Source organism: Thunnus albacares, chromosome 4 (assembly GCF_914725855.1).
Source record: "Thunnus albacares chromosome 4, fThuAlb1.1, whole genome shotgun sequence".
NCBI classification, from domain to species: Eukaryota; Metazoa; Chordata; class Actinopteri; order Scombriformes; family Scombridae; genus Thunnus; species Thunnus albacares.
The window spans coordinates 29,793,748-29,811,471 of NC_058109.1; the positions used below are offsets into that span (position 1 = coordinate 29,793,748).

At 40.3% G+C, this 17,724-nt stretch overlaps 1 protein-coding gene across 4 annotated transcripts in view; it reads right to left on the minus strand.

Annotated features, from left to right (window-relative positions):
- sema3fb (sema domain, immunoglobulin domain (Ig), short basic domain, secreted, (semaphorin) 3Fb) overlaps positions 1-8,714 on the minus strand; it is a 61,137-nt gene extending 52,423 nt beyond the window's left edge. For 2 of the 4 annotated variants that reach the window (XM_044349715.1, XM_044349713.1), the window contains exons 1-2: positions 8,212-8,714; positions 5,847-6,013 (exon numbers count right to left, since the gene is read on the minus strand). In XM_044349715.1, the coding sequence (XP_044205650.1) occupies positions 5,847-5,964 (118 nt within the window). In that variant the 5' untranslated portion in view covers positions 5,965-6,013; positions 8,212-8,714. The remainder of the gene's footprint in view (positions 1-5,846; positions 6,014-8,211) is intronic. The other 2 variants (XM_044349714.1, XM_044349712.1) reach the window with 1 other exon arrangement.
- Between the last annotated feature and the right edge of the window lie 9,010 nt (positions 8,715-17,724).

Here is a 17,724-nt window from a genome sequence, read left to right on the forward strand (position 1 = left end):
TGATTGCTGCATCATTTAGACTGAAATGCAATATAGGCTACAGGGGCTACTAAAAAATATAGTAATGTGCAAAGTATTTAGCTTTAGGCTTGAAGTGCTATATAACAGTGCAAAGCATTTCACGGTCGGCTGTGTGCCATGCTGAATATGAATTCAGCATTTAAATCTTTGAAAACAAATCCATGCTTACTGTTTTTCTCTGCAGAGAGACTGTGTAACAAAGGTTTTGATTTTCATTTTGGCACATTTTTCCAGACCTCACTAATAAACAAGTTAAGCCATGCGTGCCATGAATGAATTTTATATTGTTCCACAATGATGTCTAATGTCTGATTTAAATGCGACACAAATCCCACTCCACAAAGCCTGGGGAGCTACTGTTGGTTTGCCTTCTACACACACGCACACATCTCCACACACACTGGGTAGAAGGGAATCTACAATTCTTAAGTCATGTGCACCACAGTGGAGGATTAACAATGTTTCTCAGACTAGACCTCACACCACAGCCTCCTTTCGTTTCAACATGCACTGTACTCTCTACACCCACCCACAAATTTCAAATGTTATTCAAAGGTGAGGATGGCTTCTGGCCAACTAGGACCTAACAATAAAGTGACACTCATGACAGCTGGATCACAGCAGAGTGCAAGTTGCGCCAGTCCAAGCTGCGTTTGCACTTAAACCACCGTCACCACCCTGCCGACTGTGTTCAATGGTTAACCACGGCGTTACAAATGACTGCTATGTGCCTGCTGAGGGAGAAGGGAGTTTTACACTAAATATAACCTGGCTTAGCTGCTGTGGAGAGAAGCTGTGGTCTGGGACATGGCCAGTGTAATAGTGGTTTTCAATGCTTTGTCAGTCATTACTTTGCTGCCGTAGGATTATATGCACTTAGCCCTCACAAACAATAATTAGAGATCACAGCCGAACATCAGCAGTGGTGCCAGACTACTGGGGCAGTGGTTTCGTGGCTTCTACATGTGGTTCGGCAATACTGAAATATTACAGTTAGGGCAAAGGTGTGCCAATATGTTTGTGGTATCCAGCAAATTAGGCCTGCAACAAGAAGAGGAAAAGAGGGGGCTAAAGGTTGATTTATACGATGAATTCATTTCATACGCTGAAATTAAAAGTGTTTACAGTTGCTCCTGATGGCTACACTTGAATGTGGAGTGAAAAGCCAGCCATCATAGAGAGGGGGAAGATGTGGTGTCATTTAAATGCAGGGATAATACATATATTTGTAGACAATCTCTCCTGGAAGGCCTTCATAGTGTTGCATGTGGATGTTCACATTAAAAGCGACTGAAATGGTTATGTCAGGGATGTAAACAAGCGTGACAACTTTCTCACCTCCACACAGCTGCCCAATCACTGCATGAAGTGGGTGTAAATGTCAGATTGTCTGATTTGGAAAGTTACAGAAAAGGTCTTGCACAGCCCCTCCTAATTCAACCTCGGAAAAGGTGTGGAGGGAGGGAGTTTCCGAAGCTGTTCGACCATCCGACAAGTATGTATGAGTTCACCAGCCCCTTAAGCAGGAAGTTATCAGTGATGATCACCTTGAGCAAACATAGAAGTCACGTTGCATTTACGTCATATATATGTCATATAGTTGTTCATTCAACAAGTTGATATTGAGTCAACAGTCGGTTACATCTCAAAAATGCATGCTGTCATAGCCTAGTCTGGTCAGCAGTGATAAGAGTGTAAGATAATAGCTAATTCTGACTACTATTGTACCTCTTGAGAAGAAGAAAGTGACCACTGAAACCACTCGTGTGAACAACTGCAATAACAGTTTATATATTTACAATCATTAGTGACAAGGCAGCAGTAAAGGGGCAAGCCCAGAGATGAACTGATAACAAACTGTTGATTTATAAAAACAACTATTTCTCTTTAAGGATACACTCCTAAGCTGCTTTTTAGCTCACATTTTCAGATTTAATCCTCATCTGTTGTTATTCCCAGGCATTAAAATCACATTTTGGAAACATAACTACTGCGTAACAAAGGCCAACACATACCAGAATGCCTGGCATTTAACCCCAAAGGGCAGTTTCTAACCCTCCACGCTGCCACCCACCCACACATACACTCACACCCGATATAGACTAAAGACTTTGCTGAGGAGTAAAAATAGGAGCCTGCTGTTAGCCCTTCACAGGAGGGCATGCAGATGAGAAATATTTGGAATAATGACGAGCCGGGCTGCCTCCTTTTACTGCCACCTGCACTGCCAGCAGTGAGCTTGTGTATTGTGGCAAAGTTGACCCACATTCTGGTGTTGTCCTTGTGGATTTGGCCTCAGGGGGAGGGTTGCGGGGAGAGTGCTGTAATCCTTATGTTATGGTATTTAAAGGACTTTTCCTTTGTACTGACGGGCCATAATTCTATTGCTGTAGTTGTCATAACAGACATTTCAAATTTCATTAACACCAAGTGGGAAAAGGTGGGAGGTGCGTTGTGTTGATTCTCACATGGTCTTTGTAGCACAAGACATGGCTCCACCCTCAGCTGTAGATTACATCTGCACGGCTTTTCAAAGTGAAAATTTACAATCGTGGAGATTCCTGACCCTGTTTCTTTGTTTACTCTCTACCAGTGTTTACCTGCTATCTGTCTATCTAAGCGAACTGGGTAAGGCCTGTGTTTAAAGATCTCTAAAATATCACTAAAGGCTTTAGGTCACCAGTATATGTAAACAACTGCATAGAAAGTATAGGCACCACCTTGCTTCAATTTTGCATGGGAGTGTGGGACTGTAGTATTTTTAGTGAATGAAGGTGTAGCAGCCCAGATAAGGAAGATGTTTATGTGTGGTATAAGGCCTTAAATAGAAGAGCCGTAAGCATGGATTTAGATTTGGATCTGCTTAATGCATGAACTCAGATATGTCATAGAGGGAATGTGGGCCAACAGCAATAATGTTACACTCAAAACATGGCTGGGCAAAACTTCCCGCAGTGTTTGTCCATTCAGAAAATGTGCCGTTTTTCTGTGCACATACTTCACAGTGTGATACATGAGAAAAACTGCACATATAAATCAGATGGCCTCTTAATGGATTTGTGGCACAAATACACTTCCATGACTTAGGAGTCTCACAGAGTCGTGATGCTCTCACACAATCCTTTCACATGTTAATTCGGTATTTCACTACAGTGATGGATAGCTCAGATTTGGTTGCACCATAAATTTAAACAGAAAAGAAAAAATCTAGAATGATGCCTTCGCTTTACAACAACTTCATCCCTGTGAATAAAAAAACAATCACTGATTTAGACACCTACGTGGCAACTGAACACTTAACTGTATTAAATGAAATTCAAGATTCCACACTGTGAATATTCTATTATATGTATCTAAATCTATCAAAATAGCTTCAAGTAAAACATACATTAATCTTTACCTAAATAATGAATCATTTTACAATCAAATGTCTTGACTTAACTCATCACTTCACCACTAGCACCACATTTAGAGCTTGGACTCATTATGGAAGACTGTGTTAACTCAAACTAGAAGATTCTCAGCAGTTCCAGGTAGACTATTTGATATGATTTGTCTCTTGGGGGTTGCTGGCGACAGCAGTCTTGTCTCAACTAACCTTAAAATGTCAACTGATTATCTAAGGCGGATTTGTTTCACTCCCTTTCCTCATTCTTCAAAAAGACTCAGGTTGCTCGTCTGACATTGATTACACCTATTTGCTGTCTAAACTGAGGCACACTCCTTGCTAACACTGCTCTTTCTCCTCAGCTTACTAGCGCACAAGACATGATAAGCCTGAACAAAGTCTACTTCCAAGGTTTATCCCTCAGACTTTAGAAACTCTAATCTTATTGAGATGTATAGAAGAAGATACATTTTCCAACTACACCTTATATGTAGTTGAACATTTTCAGGGTTTTCTTTCAGTACCACAGAGGGTGTTCCCTCCGTCATAAAAGCTGTGCACACTACATGAAGCCAAAGCAAAGCAATTAGGTCCCATGATTTACCCTACCTGCTTTAATAGGGCAGTGAGGGCCTCCCAGATGGAGGTCATGGTTCTTAACCTCACTCCTCAGCTACCGAGTTAATCAGTTTGGAACATGCGTTTAGTTTAGCACTGAGAGAAATGTGCAGTTTTATAGATGCAATTTAAGTTTTTCCTTGACACAATGCCGTAATGATCGATAATTAAAAACAGGGAGCTGACTATTAAAAACATTCTTTCCCTCAAACTCAGTCTCACATTAAAAACCTGCTTTTGTCCACACTTGTCGTCGCACTGTATTCCATTAAAGTTGCAGCTCAGACAAAAACTGCCTTCCGTAACAGCTCAAGCAAAAACTTAACACATCATGATACATCAGGGGAAGTGCAACCAGCTTGCCAAGGTAAGGACTACATGGGCCTCTCAAAAAGCAATTAAGGGAGAGAGAGTCATAATATTGAATGGAGCGGGGGGTGCATTCCTCTGAGAGAGGCAGCAGCAGTAGACTGTGAAATTCATATTGACTGGAGAGGCAAACACACACAGGTAAGCAAGAGAGCCGAGCTTTTTCCACCCTGCTTGTCAGCCAAAGAATAGTGCCTGTAGTCCGCTGCTTTCAAATGTATTTCGGCTGAGTTCAGCCATCCAAAGATGCACCTATTCAAAAGCATCCAATGAGTCTGCTCACAGCAAAGTCATGACGATACAGTAGAATAGAGGTAAAAAAAAAACACAAACACAAAATGTACACACCTCTTTAAAAACAACATAGCCTTTGTATAAAGAACTGACTAAAATGATATTTGGAAAATGAAAAAAAAACTGCTGAGCTCTGGATGTGCGCTCACTGATGTGTTAAATCCTACTTGATTAAAGCAGGAAAACGCCTTCAACAATGAACTGTGCCAGTCCACTTAATTAAGTCAACTTGTACAAGGGAGCGGTGGGAAATGGAAAGCAAAGCAAACAGGGGTACTGCTGCTTGGTCCCTCGGCTTTTCTCTGGATGCTAATCAAAGGCTTGATCTCCAAGCAGGACAGGCCTCGGGGACGTTGCTCTGCTTGGCTGATCCTGGCAATTTGCTCTTGATAATACCCTCTCTCGCTCTGCACCCCACAGAACCCGGCAACCCATCTCACCTAATCTGTACGGCCAGCGAAACGCACAAACAGCCCCTAAAGCACACGTTTGCTTAACCAGGGAATAATCACATAATGGCCACAGAGTTATTACATGCTCCTTATTATGCCGTCTCCCTTTGTGGTTCCAATTTAGGGATTCCATAATAAAGATGATTGAAGATAAAGACGCTGCAGTTGATTAACTAAAACAATAATCATGTATATTGTTTCAAAATGCTTATGCGCAAGACATACATGATATCTTCAATGTCTGCTTCTGCTCAGTCATTGTTTGTGTTCTTAATTGTTTGTAATATAGGCCAGTGGAAGCATCTGGTGATTATTACAATGCCTGGAGGTCTGAGGAGGAGGGGGCACCAAATGAGAATTGTATGATTTGTTTGTGGTGCGCTCAGTGCAGCTCTGCGGTGTAACATAAGAGTCTGGTGGTGCCGTAAGTTCATCCTCTTTAAAAACCTGCAGCACTTATCAAAGCCACAATCACTCCAATTACACAACTGTCATATCATCAATCATAGAATGAGCAAACACATGGCAGAGTTTAAGAAACCAGCACAAGGAGACCCAAAAGAAGAGGAAATAAGAACAGTTGGAAACATCCAAACACCAGTTGCAAACCAGGAATGAAAGGCAGGTGGGAATAAAAGAGTGGAGGGTGACCGACAGTCAAACCAATATGTATGCACGTGTAATGAGAAAGGCTCATGTCATACCTTTGAAGGAGATGAAGACGCGAGGTGCGGCCAGCGGGTCATTGATCACTGGGTTCCCGAGAGCGAAGCTGGACAGTGCCAGGAGGGTGTGGACTGTCCACAGACCGTCCAGCTGCATGGTCGACCAACCTCCAGCAGCACACAAACCGTGGTTTAAAAAAAAATCTCTGCAAGGACAAAAAGGAACACATGAGAAAATGTTTTCTCAACCTTACACTCCAAAACAAAACTAAAATTCTGCCAGGATCTGTTCCTGTTTTTGTTTATTAATTTATGTGACATGTCAAACCAATGGCTCCCAAGGGATCCATCCCTGAGAGTTTTGGCGACGCAGCACTGAGGTGTAGAAATTTCACCCAGATCTCTGGGAGCTTCATAAAACTGATGAGTCCTGATAGAGAGGAGCCAAGCTTTCAGAGATTTGTACATGCTTCCATTTGGAAAAAATTATGTTTGTTTTTGTGACTGTGAGCGCGTGTGACAGACTGAAGGAAAGATCATGCTGACTCTACAGGGAGAAGCTTTTCTTCTGTTCCTCTCCCTAAACACATTCCTACTTTATGACACCATACGTATGCGCTGCTCTGTAATTACAGGTTCACCTGATACCAGGTTATACCACGTCCTCATGCTTACTAGAGAAAGAGACCAAATCTGATTGGCACAATATGAAATAAAATATTACACAACTTCTTCCTAAAGGCTTGTTACAGGAGTTACAACTGACAACAGCTTCAATTGCTGACTGGAACACTTTAAGTCTTCCAAAGAAAGCAGTGATTCTCATCAATTATGTCTTAAGTTAATGAATGATCAGCAGGGAGCAACCACAATGATTCATGCATACGTCACGGATCATCAGAAATACTTGTCTAACAGGGCGCCTCTTGCTCTTGATTAATCTCCATCAGATCCACTTTTGGCATAGTTAATCATCTACTGTGTTGCCACTTCTACAGCCCATTGTGATGAGGTCTGATGAAACTTTTTTTCACCGCACTCTTCTCCCTGACTGCATACTGAACTCACTGATTGGACTCTGAAAGTGTGATGAGTCTACAAAGCTCTTCTCCCGATACCGAAACCACACTTCTGCTTCAGACACTGTACAGTACATTTTGATCACAAACACGCCTTTGGAGACGTCAGCGGAGCCAAAGAGAACTCAGACTGGTTGGCTAGAGTGGATTTATGAGCATAACCAGCTGTTTAAACCTCAGCTATTTACTGACAATTTGTTAACCATCCAGCTGTTTATTCTGAGACAGAGGCCAAGTCCTTCACACAAGCAAATGAAATCAAACAAGGCACTGCTCACAAACAGTACTGAGTCAAATACAGAGAGGGCCCATTAACTGTACACTACAAGTCTACAAATATCTACTCTCTTGAAATATTGTTGTGTCGTTGAATGAATACATGCCTTAGAATTTACAGACGCAATATTTATGGAAAACTATAACCGTTTGAATATATCATGAGTTCAAAAAGCTTAATTGCCACTGATGAAAAGACAGATATAAGATATAAAAGATATAACATCTACTGATGTTATCCGTTGTTTATGTCTGCAAGTTATGAACTGCCATATTTAGGACAACCATCCAAAAAACAAAACAAAAAGACAAACAAACTAAATATATAAAGACAATAACCACAAATTGGTCAGGGCTCAGTGCTAATGTTGCAGTGTTACCCTCCTCCTGAATTCTGCTCAGTGGACAAGAAAGGATCCACTCGCATTTGGTGACCATCCAAGACATTAAAGAAGACTGATGATTTGTTACCATCCACAACACTAAAGGCAATCAAAAGGAATCGTTTCCCTGGTAAAAAAAAAAAAAAAAAAAAAAAAAAAAAACCCAAAAAAACAAACGTGAAATTATGACAATAAAAATAACGTGAAACTTCCTTAATATATTGTTATCACTATGCCTGCGGGTGTGGACCGCCGGCAATAAAGAATACCAAATGTGTGCACAATTTTTCAATGTTGCTGAAACATTATATAGACTGAAATCTGTGTGTGACAGACTGGCAGCCTTGGCTACACATGGGCGACAGAACTGTAAACAGTCTGGTGTGGAATTGGAGCGCACGGTAAACTGAATAGCAATTAAATAAAGAGTAATAAAGATTAATGTAAGAATTACGGCGGTTTACAATTTACAAATTAAAATATTATTATTTACTATTTTATTAAAATGTTACCAAGAGAAAATAAACTGAGGCATGCTGTAAATAATATAATGACAAATAAAAAAGAGCGCATCTGCAGGCAGGTAAGTCTTAATACCATCAATAATGAGGAAGGTTAAATAGAAAATAAAAACTAAAAGCATCAAGACAAAGTAATCTGACCTACCTTGTTACAGCTTTCCGAATATAACTTCAGATCCAACCTTGCAAGTCATTGAACAAACCAATTCCAACAGATCGGTCACTTTCGCCTCCAAGTTGAAATCAATAATAACAATATAAATCCCGGTGCTGCTTCTGGACAGTCCGTGTTCAGGGGGGCAGACTATACCTGTGCACAATGCGCAGTTATTGGCCCCGGAGGAGTCAGTGAACAATAAGAAAATTACAGTTTTAAAAAAATAGAGAAAATGTTTCTCTAGTTCAAAATTCGGGATCGCGAGGCGACAATGTGTTGTCTCACGACTACAATCAACATCTCGTGGGGAAAAAAAGCAGCTTGAAACAAAGTCCCTGTGGTGGAAAGAGGTCCAGGCACGCAGCGTGTGCTCCTCAGGAAAGTTGGGCGCTCCTGACTGTAGAGAGGCAGGGCGCTAGCAGGTGGATGCAGAGGCCCATTCGCCTTAAACACACCCACAGGGCGGGCAGCGCCGAGCCGAGCCGCCCATCAGCCAGCCGAGGCGAGACATGATTTACCACAGTATTACAGGCTTCCACTGTATGCTGTCAGAGCCGTCAGCCGGCTGGAGAGTGGACGAAGAAGAATGAACACTGTAGTCATTTCAATCTTACATGTACAATTTACTTGTTTTATTTTTTTAAATTACCTTATCAGACAGAGTGGCTGAAATTTTGCACCACTTTTTTTTTTTAAAGGCACCCTGTATGGATTTTAAGTTGTAACTAATGGCTTTATAAATGTTAAGCAACTCATTGATTTATGCTTTATAAATCAGTCCAGAATAATAAAATCTGGGGTGTCCAGGTTGCAAAATATTCTATTGTCTGGTTCGTATTTGGTAATAGTGCAGTCATAAATGTCTGCATAATATAAATGTAATAAATTATTATAAGTCTGTTGTTGTGAGTACTGATGAAATATGTTGATGAAAGATGTTATAAATAAATGTAGCCTATTTCGGTCCAGACTGTCTGCAGCCCTCCCACTACTGGAAATAAGTGGTCAAACATGGTCTGGGATTTTTAATAATCTGGCAACCCGAAATCTCTACTCATTAATGGATTTAATAAAGTTATTAGTCATAACTTATAACTCTTTTATAAAGAGTGCCTTATTGAAGAGTTGTACAATTTTTTTTTAATTAGAATTCATGCAAAATCTACCAAAATGTTATCTGTGTGAGCAGATGGAGTGCACTGTACAACACAACATTCAATGGCTGAATAGTGTTAGTAACAACCTACAGAAACAACAGGGCATTATTACATTTTTATCATAAGCAAAGAGGAAAGGCAAAATTCTTAAATTGTGATTATAAATCCATCATTTATGGTCTCTTGATGGCTTTGATAATGACATAGATCTTACAGTGGAGATATGATTATGATGATGATGATGAAATATTAAAAAGTAGTGACAGTAGCCAAGTTAACATGTACTATTAGTGAGTGTCATGTAGTGAAGTACTTTTTAAGCCACTGCTGTTAATATGAATACATTAATTATTGGGGCATTAACAACTCATGCAAACTGGAAAAAAAATCAGTTCCTGTGCATCCTCTGTCCGGTCTCCTCTCCCTTCTACAGCTGCTATAGTATGACAGAGTGTCTTTCACAAAGGAGGTGTTTGTTTGCTTTGAATCAGTCGCCTGTATTTCCATCTTTCTATCTCTGTGACAACCAGCGAGCCACCATCTGCCACCCACACATGAGGTGTGGAGGGAAAATGCTCAGCAGGATTTGGCTTATATAATGCCTACAAGTGTTCTTTTTCTCTCAATCAACAAGTGAGCGGCTTTAAAATAAAGTCTTTTTATACCTTTTTACATGCTCACAAGTTCACTTTTACTAATACTGTTTTATAGTGATAAAATATTAACTTTACCATTCACTGGGTAAAAGTTTAATTTATACAACTTTATTACAGTGTTACATCGGCTTCATTCTGTTGAATATTTGACCTGCCAAGTCAATTTTAGTGACTTAGCGCACAGACAATGTAATGATTGTTGGCTCCAACTTATCAGAAATTAAAAGTCTTATCTTGGCTATGTACTCATTGATTTGAAAAAGGGTGAGAAATGTAATTCATTTGATGGTACACGGAAAATGTCGATTAAAATGCTTAATTTGCTCCTCTATTCAAACACTTATTGGACACTTCAAGCCACAGAGTTACCGCCTGTGAAGATTTTCTAAAGCTCATTGAGAAAATTAAACATTTCCCCATTTTTAATCATATTCCATTCAGTGTCCTTTCACACCTGCATTATCTGCCCCTCATTCAATCTGGAGCTTTAAATTACATGCACCCGATTCACCATTAAGCCTGTCTGGAAGTTAGAGTGAAAGTTTGTCAGGTGTTCAGCTGTCAGCTCAATGGGGTCAAAAGGAGCTGTCCCGCTCATCTTTTCTTCCATATGAAGCCATGACGTTGACTCTGTAGCCCTCACTCTGCTGTCTGATCCAACATAAAGGTTCTTTTTTAAAGTGACTTGGCAGAAGGCAAATAGAAAAGGATCATTTTACTAGGTCTAAGTAGATGTCTTCCTCCTCAGGACAAGTTATCTATTCAGTAAAGACACAGCAGATTTTCAGAAAAGCAGGGCCTTAAGTTATGTGTGGCCACATGGCTACACATAACTTACCTGGTCCAGCTTTCTGAAAGGAACCAAACAATCAGCTGCCAGCCCTGACTGCATATAGTGAGTATATGCACTTTCTGCTTGATGGAAAACCACAGCGAGTTGTGTACATTACTCAGAAGGATGTCTCGCTCCTAAGTGGGCCTGAACTGTAATATTTGTGATAAAAATCTTGACAATGCATGATTCCAAGCTGCTGTTGACATCTATCTAGTGGTGTATGAAGTTGTTTTAATGTTCTGCAGAGGAACCTGCATTCCAGCTGAGGTGTGAACAGTACTTTCTGTGGGGCTCTGCATGGACATGGGCATGGAAAGATGCCAGGTGTTATATCAGCATTTGTGATTCTTACACAGTTCAAGGGATCATTCGAAACAAAATCCCAGTTTTCATTTGTGTGGAGAGATGTGACGCACTGTTGCATGCTCTATAGAGGCTACTTGTGTTTTTGTGTTTTGTGCTGAACCATGTAGGGTTTCAGCTTCTGTCATGGTGAAATGAAAATGTGGTGACAAGATTTTTCTGTTGCTGTTGCTCTGTTTTGTCTATTTCACAACTGTATGATCTTCATTCTCATTTCTGTTTAGACTAAACTATGTATCATACAAAAAGTCTTCCAAATGAAATGACAAAATATGTCATTTGTAATATACCTCCAGAACAACATGCATTTTTCTGATCCGGTGCCTTCAAAAACTGTTATGAATCGGAATCAAAGCAAAGATAAAACGCTTTTTTGATCTGACATGCTGTCATAAAGGTGTGGTTAGGTTTAGGCAGAAAAACTACTTGGTTGGGATTAGGGAAACATTGTGGTTTGCATTAACATTACTATTTTGTTAAGGAAAGGGGATCTTGGTCATCATGGTTACAATAATAGCCACTTGGTTAAGGTTAGGGAACAGTAATGGTCATGGTTAAAAGAAACCGAGACTGATTGTCAGTAGGCGAGAAAACAGTTAGTCACAAATGTGAGAGTCCAACATTTGATTGACCCATCCAACGACCTCCACCTGTGGACATATGTCATTATTGGGCATTTGCTGAAACAACTGTTGCTTGGGAGGACAGTCTCATATCACAAATAGAAGTCTTCTCAGGTCCAGAACATTGGACTTAGTACAAAAACAGACCTATGGAAAACCTATCAGAATCCAATGTGCATAAGTTATGTTTTTTCAAAAAGACACAGTCTGACAGGGTCCCGAGCACAATCCAAATAGACCTGAGGATAATTACCCCAATCCAAAATGCATTTGACTCAAACAAACCCTAATAAAGAAAGAGAGCTAACAGTAGCAGCAGCATGATGCAGTATCAGTTAACAAGCAGCCGCAGAAAAAAAGAACAGCAATTTCTAACTGACCCTTTTCACAGCAGACATTTCAACTTCAGGCTACCTCCCCACACCTCGGCCCTGTGCCAAGCTAACATACTGTTGTTATCAACCCTCCATCAAACTCCTGGTCAGACAGCAAACAAGTCACCCCCTAAGTTATTGAAGTAGCCTTACCGAACTAAGTAATGTAATTACTGAATTTCAAATTGTAATCTCTACTTATCCTGACAATCATTTGCTACTGAAAAAAGTAATCACATTACTGTAATGCGATACGTGTTTAGCTTCCAGGACAAAGTCAGCAGGTCAGTATTCACCTCAGCCCAATTGTGACTTAAATCACAATGTGCTCTTTGTTTTACATTGGCAATGACTACCTCATTGCCAGGCATGTGAACATAATACTGATTCCTGAAAGTATTATGTCTGGAACAAACACATACACGCTCTCTCTCTCACGCAGGGACGGACTAGGACAAAAAAATGGCCATATCTCTCTTGCAGCAAGTGGCACACTTGCTCTTATTTTTGTACAATAGTACTCAAGTGGCCCACATAGTGACCTGCCCACTGGGATTTCTCCCGGTGCTCCCGATGGCCAGTCCGACTCGAAATGCAATGACCCATTCCGAGCAGCCCAAGCAGCCCATAGTCGGGTGGCCCTTCTGGCATCTGCCCAATTTCCAGATGGCCAATCCTTCACTGCTCTCTCCCTCTCACACACACATGCTCACACACACACACACACATATACATGTGCACACATGCATGCACAAAGCCATCAAACAAAACTAAAACCGCCTCGTTGTGCCAACAACAAGATTTAGTAATATTTCACGTCCAGCAGGAAAGTGCTCACCTTGTGCTGCAACCAGATAGGAAAAAAGCTTTGCTCCCAGCACTTTCTGTGGATGATGTCCTCAAAATTATTTGCATTTAAATGAGAAAAGAAAAGCATTGTATCTAGATCACAGGAAACCTCTCAACAGTATAAAACTTGTTCAACAATTCAATAGTGTTTAGAACAAACTTTTCTCTTCTCAGGAGGTGAGTGACTCAGTGTGAATGAGTTTGTGAGTCAGTTAAACAAGCAAATGATCAAATTAGGTAGAAGAGGAGAGGAGGCTGGGGATTTCAGGTCTCTTATCACACTGAAAAAAAGTACGTGACTCCTTGGAATGGAGATTACGATTTAATGCTTGGACCACCTTCCCTTTCCCCTACCTGTGGTTGATGCCTTTGAGCAACAGTTTCCTCTGTTATTTTTGGCAACATGGAGCTCCATACACTTCCCAGCCTCTGCAGGCTCAACGATACTTTATTGCCAGTCTCGCCCCTCCTGCCCCAGGGAACCACAAGCCACAGCAGCCAAAATGAAGGAAATGGCTTTGATTTCCTTCCACTTTTCACACATCAAATGGGGAAGAAAAAGAGGGCCGTACGCTGGTCTTGACCAAGCTGGATAAACAAACGCATGCCACAGTGTGTGTGTATGCGCATGTGTTTCTGTCTTGTTTTAAATTGTGAGTGTGTCAGACACAATATAATGTATGTGTGAAGGAACAGGTGAGTTCATTTCTACCCACCACTGCTCTACATCAGTGTTGACATTATGTGAAAGGTAAATATTCTGTAATTGAATAAAATCACAAACCAAGACATCAGCCGGCAGAGAAATAGCCAATCCACTTTGAGATTCTCAATACACCTCTGTTCTCTGTGGCTGGCCGTCTGGGGTCTCTTTTTGGCTGTCACTGTAAAGTTGAGTGGCAAAATTTGAACAAATAATCCATCTACCAAAGCTTGAATGGTGATTTCATTCAGCAGAGGACTGGGTCTGATTTTTTTTTAAAAAGGAAACATAACCAAGTCCTCTAGGTGGGTCATATATGATTCATACTTTGTATGCGTCATACTTCCTCTTCACACCAACTTTCTGGGAGGTACTGAACAAGGACAGAGTTTATGCTGTGCTGCTTGAACCCCTGAGAGAGGTATAAACCAGATTACATCACTGAACCACTGAAGTGTTTAGATATGCATGCAGCAGAAATCATTTTCACACATACTCTGATTATGTATTAGGATCTGTAAAACTAGTTATCTGGGAGGTCCTGCTACCATCCCAGGACAATGTAGCCATGAATGTCATGGAGAAATAGTAAAGGCTTTGACAAAGGCTCTTTTCCAAAATAGATTTGCTGCTGTCTCTTTTCTTCATTCTGCAATTCAAATTACTTTGACAGTATTATAATATTTCCCTGCAAGTTTCTCAGTGTTTTGTATGTGAAAGTCTTATGACTACAATGTCACCTATAGATGTGGTCCATGATGTCTTCTTGGGGGAGAATTCCAGAGGTCAGATGATCAGTTGTTTAATCGGTTAATATATTTATCATTCAACAAAAAAAAATGGCATAAATATTTTTGTTAAGGAATAGTTTGACACACAATAAGCATTCTGTTGAACCAATTCTATATGGCCATGGGTGTATATTGAATTTGATATATCTCAGTTTGTTCTCAAATACAAATAAATAAAATGTTAAATGTCAAATGTTATTTCTAGTTTGTGTTATTTCATTATCCAGAGTCAGAGCATAGTCTGTTAATTTAACATTTTTGCTGATGAAGTGCTGCCTCACCTTGTGCTGATAATATTAAAAAGCAGGCCGCATGACACCCTCTTTGCTCCCACTGCTGCAGTAGCTGCTACTAAAAGTCTTAAACACTCACCATTACACAACCACCACGCTAATAACTGCTACCAGTCTTTCTGCTTCTGTCAGCAAATCATGTGCTTCAAGTTGATAGTCTGGTTAACGGAAAAGCACTCAGTCCATGTCATAAGCATTCTTCCATAAAATGTAAAATTTCTCAGCCTAAAAAGATGCCAGACGCAATGGCTTGGAAGGGTGTAAATGAACCCTAACTTAGGTGGAGACCAGTGATATGAAGAACAGTCTGTGCACTCTCCCCCACTGTTTTATCTATTGTACTGTTGACTTGGCACTGCTTCGCTCTATGGATGCTTCCTGAGGATGTCATGGGACCAGTGGGTAAGAGCACAATACTTCCTCTGGACTCTGGTTCACTTCCTGGCTTTCGATAAGACATAGGGGATCATGACCCCATATCATGGTTCCACTGATCTGACTGAGCCCCTGTCATGTTTGCATTAGGAAAAAAATACCGTTCAAACCTGCTCGGCCAGTTGCACCGTTGCTGCATGTCATGATTTGATTGTAGACATCATTAGCCAAGACAGATGAGTTCAACTGAATGTCAAGATCGTTTGTTAACACATGCAAGTATTAAAACACAGTCAGAAAGTGGATTGCTCGAAGGGCCAATTCCATGTCAAAACGCCTGATTAGGCATGCATTATTACAGTGTCTGAAAGGAGAACGAAAGACGACTTGGACCAAAATGCTGCAAATGTTTCAATCAGAATTTCTATTCTTCTATTTTTCCAATGAATTCAGATCTATGAAGAGTTGAAGAAAAATATATTGAGGTGATATTCCACTTTGGTGTATAATTTTTATTTTCCAATTCACTTCTATTTTCCAATTTGATGTGACTCAGTGCCCAGTAAACTCCTAACATCAATTGCCCCCACAAATATTCTTACTTTTAAAATAGAATATAGTATTGTATCATCTAAGTTTCTGTGCTTTAGTTTATCTACACATCCATTAATATCCTCCTACAGGAAGTAAATCAGTGAAATATTTATTGATACGCAACAAGTGGAATGATCCCACCCAATGAAACCACAAATGTGGTGCCACTTTTGTTCTCCTTAGCTGGTATTTTTCCTGTATCTCGATTTCCATGCCAACCATGTAAACCAGGCTTGTTGAATTGCTGGGAGTTGCCACTGCCAGAGCTGAAAGGTTATCTTGAACTCTGTATGGGAACTAATTCTGCAGACTCTCAATACTGGCCTCTACAACTATTGTTTCTGCATGGACTGGATACTCCCTTCCTCTCCCACACCCTCACCTTATCCCACCAATAAAGTCACAAACACTCCAGAATTTCAAACTGACAAAATTGACTTGATTATATTATTCTCATGTAAAATTGTCTACATTTTATATAGCAGCAGGCGTGCCCAACTAGTGGAAATTTTAAAAAAAAACATATTGCTATTAGAAGAATTTGTATACCTAACATTTCTGACCTCAAGTCTGGCCCCTTTCTACAGCCACCAGCATTATACCAATATTCAACTGCAATATAGGACAACAAAGTCTATCACAGAAAAGGCATAGTGACCGACAAATGTAATGAAATGGAAATGTCTATGGACCAGAATGCAATGCAGCCTCAAATAAAAGGCTAAACTTTTCTTACCTTTTAAACCACTTGCTCTCTCACTTTTAATATTGTTGTCTCCACCTAAATGAAGAGCCAACATTCAGCTGGAGGAAAGGTCAGTCATGTCCTCTAAGAGGTGGTTGGAAAGTCTTGAGGAAACCTCAAACTTAAGTAGCAATAGAGTTTGAGGTGACGTGGGTACACCAATAAAAAAAGGAAGAAAAGAAAAATCCCCACACATTATTTCAACACCTGCTAAGTCACTGAGTCATAGACTTTTGCCATAGACACTCAGAGCTATACTTGTCCCACACTAAGCAAAGGAAGGGGGTTAAACTAGCCATAGCTGTCTCTCTTTCATGGGTAGTTGTGGTGATGGCAAATGACCAGAAACTCACAGCAATGGGCACTCTGTAGGTTACTCTGTGATTTCAGTCACAAAACTACATAACAGGAAGAGTCATGCCTCCTGGAGAACACTTCTTTTTCAAATATGAATACGCAATACAAAACAAACACTGATGGTTTCTATACTGATTTCTTAGCAAAAATTTAATTTAATTTTGATTCAACTTAAACATGCAGCCCATTGTCCCAGTCATGCTATGGCATTTTTGCTGTCAGATCACATACTATGGATGGCCTGTATCTGAATGGAGACCAAATATAACACTTATGGTAACATTTACGCACGTTCTATTAACAACAACAGTTGGGGATTTTTTTTTATCTATCTATATCACCCAATGAAGTCATAGAGGAAGGATGCTGAAGTACCCTCATTTCCCCTTCCCGGGTGACGTTTGCCTCTTTCCTCTTTACAAGCTCACAGGACAGCTGTGCCATGGTTACAGTTCTAATATTCAAGGGTGTGCCTTACACACGTCATTGGGTGACACTATACTTGCATGTACACCACCCAGTAATGATGGAAATTCACTTCTCAAAAAGGTATAAGCTATTACAAAATAGTATCCTGAAACCAATTGTTCTCTTCTTTGCCAAATCCAAGTCTGCTGACTCATGTTATCGTTCTGTTGCTGTGCTACTGTGACTGAGATACAGTAGGTGTTAGCCTGAGAAAATAACAAAAACACACATATTGGCACTTCAGTATCACCCATAAATCTCTCAAGAATATTCCAATAACGACCAACAGGGAGGATTTGCACAGTCATCCTCAAAAGT